At 45.9% G+C, this 6,728-nt stretch overlaps 1 protein-coding gene across 1 annotated transcript in view; it reads left to right on the top strand.

The window, feature by feature from the left end:
- Window positions 1-531: 531 nt before the first annotated feature.
- Window positions 532-6,728, top strand: part of PRKX (protein kinase cAMP-dependent X-linked catalytic subunit) — a gene marked incomplete at both ends in the record, with an annotated part of 51,010 nt that continues 44,813 nt past the window's right edge. The window contains one exon of the mRNA XM_079537644.1: window positions 532-718. Within this exon, the coding sequence (XP_079393770.1) occupies window positions 532-718 (187 nt within the window). The remainder of the gene's footprint in view (window positions 719-6,728) is intronic.

Genomic DNA, 6,728 nt, shown 5'->3' with positions numbered 1-6,728 from the left:
GGGGCTCGTGGGACCTCTCGGGGCGGCAGCAGCGCCGCTCAAATCGGGAAAGACCGAGAGCAGAGCGCCGGAGTTCCGCGACACCCAGCCGGGCGGCGCCTCCCCGGAGCCGCGCCCGCGGCGAGGGCCGAGCTCCGCGCTCCCGCCGAGCGCCGGGACCGCGCCTGCCCCCGCCCCGCCACCCTCTGCGGGCCCGTGCCGCAGCGGCGGCGGGCAGACCCCGCCCCTCCGCCCGGCGTGTCGCGCAGCGCGGCTCGGCGCGGCACAGCACGGCGTAGCCAGGCTCGGCCCGCCCGGGCTCTCCCTCGCCATTGTCTGCCTGCGCGGCTGTTCCTGCTGCGGGTGGCGGGCGTGCGCGGCGGCTCGTGATGCTGAAGGGCTCCGCGTCCCCTCCGAGGCAGTGGCAGCGGGCGCGGGCTCGAGCTCCAGGGCGCAGCCACCCCGCCGCCTGCTGAAAACTGAAACTTTGCGTCCCCGCCGCTCCCTCTCGTCCGCCTCCGCCCCGCCGCCCTCCATGCGCTGAGCGGCCCCATGGACGCCTTCAGCGCCGCCAAGGCCAAAATGGGAGCGAAGAGCGGCGGCGAGGCGGCGGCGGCGGCGGGGTTGGCCGCTCCTCAGCCCGCCGCCACGGCCCCTAGCCCCGCCGGCCCCGGCTCGACCTCGGCGCCCGAGCCCGCCGCCTACAAGCTGGAGGACCTGGAGACGCTAGCCACCGTGGGTGAGTACGGAGGCGGCGGGAGCGGGGAGGAACAAAGAGCCGCCCAGGTGCTCCCGGCGGGCGCGGCCTCCGCTCCGTCCCCTTCCCGTTGTCGCCGCGCTCCCCCTTTCTGCCCGCAGCTCAGCGCTCGCTCTGAGGCGGCGCGGCAGGAGTTTGGGCCGTTAACGGACGACAGGTGGTGCTGGGGCAGCCCCCTCCTTACACACGCACGCGTCCCTGGCGGGCGTTGTGCCGCCCGGCATTGTGGTACGGGCAGCGCGGGCGCGAGGTGCGATTCGGCTCTGCAGCCGAGGAGCGCTAACGCCCGGCTCGGCTGCGTGCGGGCGGCGTGGCTGCCCTCCGGTACAGAGCTGCTTCGGCTGGCTTAGCTGCGTTTGGGTGCATCGTGATAGAAATTCATCATTTAAATGCAGTCGTAGGACCGGTGAGAGATCAAACAAGTTAGCTGAATGCGTTTAAGTGTATTTCAAAGCCCCAGCGTTCTGCTGGCCTGAATGCTGATGCGGAGGTGTTTTGCCCTAGAGCTGAATGTTGGTGAAAGGCAGTGTTACATCCCACATCTGCCACACTCCTGTGATCAGCAGCGCTGAGGTGTAAATGCGCACACTTAGTAACCTGACACATCCACCATCAGTAGTGATGCTTTCATATCAGTGTAACATCTGCCTGCTGTGCACATACAGCTGGTTTTGTGCGTGCTTTGAACATCCGAAGGTTCAATGGTACAGAAGTTGGACGTTTTTCGTTAGAGATCTCTGGAGGGATTTTGGATAGATTTATTGTAGCAACTGCTGCAGATATGACTTTCACTTCAGCTCTCTTCAGTCAGTGAAGTGGATTGAAATCCTTTCTTAGTGCAATTCGTGGTTTGAAAAGGTCTTTAAAAATGGAGTTGAAAAGGCCTGGGAGCGTGGTGATTGGTGAAGACAACACTACCTTCTCTTGAAGTGTGTTGTTTTATGAGATAATATTTCCACGTTGAAATGTCAAGAGGCATTTTATTGAGACGTTAATTGAGATTCCTAAGAGTCTGCCAGAAAGGTCTGTGATGCTGTTCCTCTGCCAGGAGTGGTTCGTCTCGTTTGTTACATCACGGCTGGTTGCTGTGGATGCAGTTGTCATCACCAGAGATTATGACTTCATGTGGAGCACAGTCTGTGGGAAAACACTGATTCTTAAAGAATGCAGTAGTCACAGAAATGTTGCTGAGGCCAATGAAGAAATTTACCTTGGTTACTCCAAAAGTAATACCTCCTGTTTGTTTCCAAGAAAGCTACAACAGACATGAAGAGCACAAAAACACTTTAATAGAGCAAATTCTCAGCTACAAAACACTGTTTTTTAACATGGTCGCCACCTTTAGCTATGCATTTCTGCCAGCAGTGAGCAAGAGCCTGCGTACAGATCAGTACGCATGAGATCACATAAAAATCTGCACCAGCAACGGTAACCTACTGTCGTTCCTGCTGAAATGCACCACCCATTGCCTCACTGTGCTTGCATCCACTGTTTGGTCTCCATAAACATTCAGCAAGCATTGAGGAATGTCAGTGGGTGCCTTTTTTTCCACATGGAGAAATCCAGTTCCACACCTTTGCTTTGTATGCACTTCCATGTCAGATGCCATTTGGACAGACTGCCCCTCTGCTGCCATCTGTTGTGCGACAGCAAGATGCAACAGGATCTTGGTAGGAAGGTTCAATCTCTGCTCCCCTAGCATCAACATCCACCTGTGATGTTGTGGGCCAGCATAATAAACTAAGAGGCATTACTGTCAGAGCATAGAAATAATCCTGATGATGGTTTGAAACAGCATAACTTGTTAGGGTGTTCTTTAAAGTGCTCCTTAGAGTTTAAGAAAGAGGAAAGTTTATTTCAATAAAGAGAAACTGCTTGATGTAAAGACACAGAAAGAAAAAAAAATGTAAAAAGGAGCAGGCAGCTACTTCTGATAACACTAGCAATACTGAAAGAACGCTCTCCCTACCTGCTCTCTTTTCTTTTTCTTTTATTTTTCCCCCCTCTTCATATTTTTGTAACTGTCTGAGTAGATGAATATTTGCGTCTCTTCTGGACTTTGGCATTTGTTGGTGGGGAAAAAGACAAAACGTAAGATGTGATGTCGCATGTCACAGATGTATGCATGAGGTCTTACCTCAAACGAGAAGCTGACCTGTCTATTTTCAGTTGGTTTTGAAGTAGATTTTAGAGATGTCTGGGTTCCTTGTTACAGGGCTGTGACAAGGGAAGGGACCTCGCTTCTGACCAGGAAGCAGTTGGCAGCTTCAAAGTGATACTGAAAGTGAACACATCTGTACCAGGCTCCAAGTGGCAGAGTTTGTGAACTTGAAGATCTGGTGTGCCCTCCTGAAATGGCTGTGGTGCTGCTGAGATATGGGCCAGCAGCTCTGTATGTGCCTATTGAAATGCCGCCCTGCATCCTGTAGCTCGATCAAAGCTATCAAAGGTGTATTGCAGCTTAAGAAACACGTTTTTGCTTGGCTTAAAGTTTTGTTGTTTTGTTGTTTAATAAGTTAAATATAGTTTAGGTTTATATCACGTACTGAAAGAGTGTATCTACTCTTTTTGTTCATGGTTAACTTAGTATTACCCTATCCTTTTATTTGATCTCCTTGTGGAAGTACAGGAGATGATTGTACTGTCATCGGTTTCATTACAGCAGCCCAGAGACTTGTGACTGCTGTGAGAAGAGCAGCCACTGTCTTTCGAATGTGTGCTCGAAAGCTGTGTGTGCTCTGAGATATTTGGAGATAGCTGTGGCATGAAAGGGGACACCCAGAAATTACAAGACGGGAAGTTCCGGTATCTTTCCTCCTAGGATCACTGTTGCTTGTAGATATACTCAGGGCTAGAAGGGCAGCCTTGGAAATTATCTGCAGGAAAGTGATAGTCTGGAGGTAAGCTCTGTGCTCCTGCTGCTGTGAGTAGGATATAAGCTAAATAAATTACATTACTGTCAGTGATAGCATGGTCATCCTTGGGATTGAGCACCTCCTCTTGGAGGATGGAATGAAGTTGTTAATAAAAACAAAAAGTGGTTGGAAGTGGTACTTGCTTGGAAGGCAACAGCTGCTGGCTTTAATATCCTCTGTAGGCTGAGAGGATTACAGTCTTTGCTAATGTGACCACTGCAGTGCAAGCTATCTTAGAACTGCTGCTCTCTGACTTCGGTTGGAAGTTAGGCCTGGTTTAGTAAAGAACACCTTATGAGGAAAGAAAGAGAGCAAAAAGAGAGTAAGCATGGTTTTGCATAGCGATAGGTGGGGGGCATTTATCTCCCCCTAAACATCTCTGGGCTTTGATATTTGTAGGCTCTCTGATAAAACATGTTGAGAGCAGAGACTAGTGTATGCTCTTTGGGCACTACCCTGAGACTTGGTCTGTAAGGTAGTTGTGAGTTTGGGGCAGTTACCAGGAGTGGGGTGCAGAACTGGTTTATGGCACGAAGAACAGGAAGAATATTTCTTTAAGGTTACTTCCTGAGAGGTTGAAGTTGTGGCTTTGAGTTTTTCAGGTACATCATTATTTTGTTGGTTGGTGTTTTTTTTTGTTTTACTTGTTTTACTTTTTTGTTATCTTATCTAAGAAGGTACATGTTCTGCCTTTGGAGCTAATGAAGGTGCCTTTTTTCCACTTCTGTTTTTGAATTGTTTTCCTTTTCGGTGGAGGTTAAGCCACGTGTGTTTGCTTAGTATGTTCAGAAACTGCTGCTCAGACTGGAATGAAATATTTGTGAATCAGTTGAGCTTAAATGATGGATACTCATCTGTACCAAGGCTGTGGTAGTACTATGCTGCATAGAAGCAAAAATGTAGATGTCATAGCTACATTCACTGAAACTTAACTGCTAAAAGTTCACGGCCCAGCCATGCTTGAATTATCAGTTTCAAAATACTTGTAAGTCTGGTGAAAGAGAGAGACTGTGAACAGTAAGTGAATCATCCATGGCTTTGCTGGGCTTCTCAAAAGGGCACCCTTCCTGTTCCAGGTGCTGGTGTCTGCAGCTGGACACCTTACGCATACTCTGCAGATACTACTTTTTTAGTTATGTCATAGTGAAGAAATAATGTAGATAAACTAGAGTAATATGTACAAGTGAAAGAGATTTAGAAGCTATTTCTTTACTTTCAGGCAAGCGAAAGCGAGAGAAGAAATCTTATGTTCCCACATTAAACATAGGTTAGTGCAGGAGTAGCAGGCAGCTTTGGATAGAGGAGGGTGACAAACTTACTCTTGCTCTCTCTCCTGCGATATAAGTTTCCTGCCCTTTTTTTGAAGTGCAGTGAATTCCATAGCATACATTTTGAATGCAAATCAGGTTTTGTAAATCTATTAAATTGATTGAAATATTTTAATAATAACATCTTCATTTGAAAAGATTCTTTTAAACAGCTGTTCCCATTATGTGCTTTAAATGAAGCAAATGCAGAATAAAAAATTGGGCAAACCAGTATTGCAATTTTTCTGAGCATGGGAAAATTTTAAAAAGTGCATGGGAAAAGTGGGAAGTAACATAGTTTTAAATACGTAATTTCAGTGAGTTCACAGACAAAATATGTTAGCCAAATCTGTTTTAAATGACATTATACCATAGCGACAGTAGGTACAGATCTGCTGCCTAATGCTGTGAGAAGAACCTGCTTGTGTATATGATGTTACAGGACTATTCTCCTTCTCTGTAGTCTAAATGAAAACTTCCACGCGAGGATGAAGTTTTTCTTACATCTCTGGTTTCTGACTAAGCCTTGCTAAGTCTTAGTTTTGGTTTTGCTGCTGAGAGCAGCTATTTTGAATACTATTCAGGGAGGTGTGAGAACATTTTTTTTTTTTTTTTTTTCTGTTTTGTCACCTTTACTTGATATTGTAACGATAAAAAATAATCACCAATTTTACTTGGCAATGTCCTTAAATACCACAAGTTTTGAAAGAAAACATGGTCTGAATGTTGTGACTGTAATGGTGACCTGAATTCACCGTCGCATTTATACATCTTTGAGACTTTAGTCATCTAGCTAAATTACTTGGATTTTATTTTCACTCTTCTGTGGAATGTCTTGCTCCATTTTTCCCTTCCACAACATCATACTTGTCAAAAAAAATAAACCTTTAGTACCGTTTTAGCTGATCTGGAGTGGGAATGACCAGGTGTGACTCAGCTTTCTTCTGTTGCTTGTTCGAGCACTGTAATAGTTATTGTGGAATCAGCAGCAACAGGTCTTTTTGCATAAGGTTACTGTTCTTATTTTAGTCTGGAAAAAATGGTTTGAAACAAGTAGTGTCTTATGTCTTTCAAAAAGAAAGGTCAGAAAAGGAAAAGTATATGAAAGAAGTCTGAGCATGTGAAATCTGAAAGTTCACATTTCTACTTTTCTGTCTTTCAGTTATAAAGTCAGTGAGGAGGTAATGGCTTACTCAGTATTTGCCTGTCACCTATTAGATCTACATCTACGTTTTGGTATGTAGTTAACTGCAGAAAGAAATTTGAGATTCTTTCTCTGATGTTGAGAACTTAGTACATTTTAGAATAGGCTTTGACTCTCAGATATACTTCTTGCAGATAAATAACCTACTAACTCCTATAAGTAGTTCAGAGGGCCACAGAAGTGCCTGCTGTGATGCAAATCATCTGGAATCAAACTAGTTCTGATATTTCAGAAATAAGAAGCATGCAAAACTCCTCTCCCACAAAATCATGAGCAACTAACACCACACCTTCTCCACAGAAAGTCTCTGCTTAAGCAAAACTAATATTCCAAGTGAAGATACTGTTGAAAAATTCTACCATCGAAAGTGTGTGTCAACTCAAGCTTGGCAAGATAGAAAATGTGAACAGAAATAGAGATTTTGTTTATTTATTTACGTACTTAGATTTGAAATATGAACTTTATGGGCAAAATTCTGCTTGATTCAGCTTTTCCATGCTTAGATTCCTGAGTTTGCCTGTCTGGGTTTTTTGTGATGGACGGCAATAGTAACCACTTGGATATTC

The sequence above is a fragment of the Tetrao urogallus genome (assembly GCF_951394365.1).
Source record: "Tetrao urogallus genome assembly, chromosome: 1".
Lineage (NCBI taxonomy): Eukaryota > Metazoa > Chordata > Aves > Galliformes > Phasianidae > Tetrao > Tetrao urogallus.
Note: the sequence above shows the minus strand (reverse complement) of the source record. Positions and strands in the feature narration are given on the sequence as shown.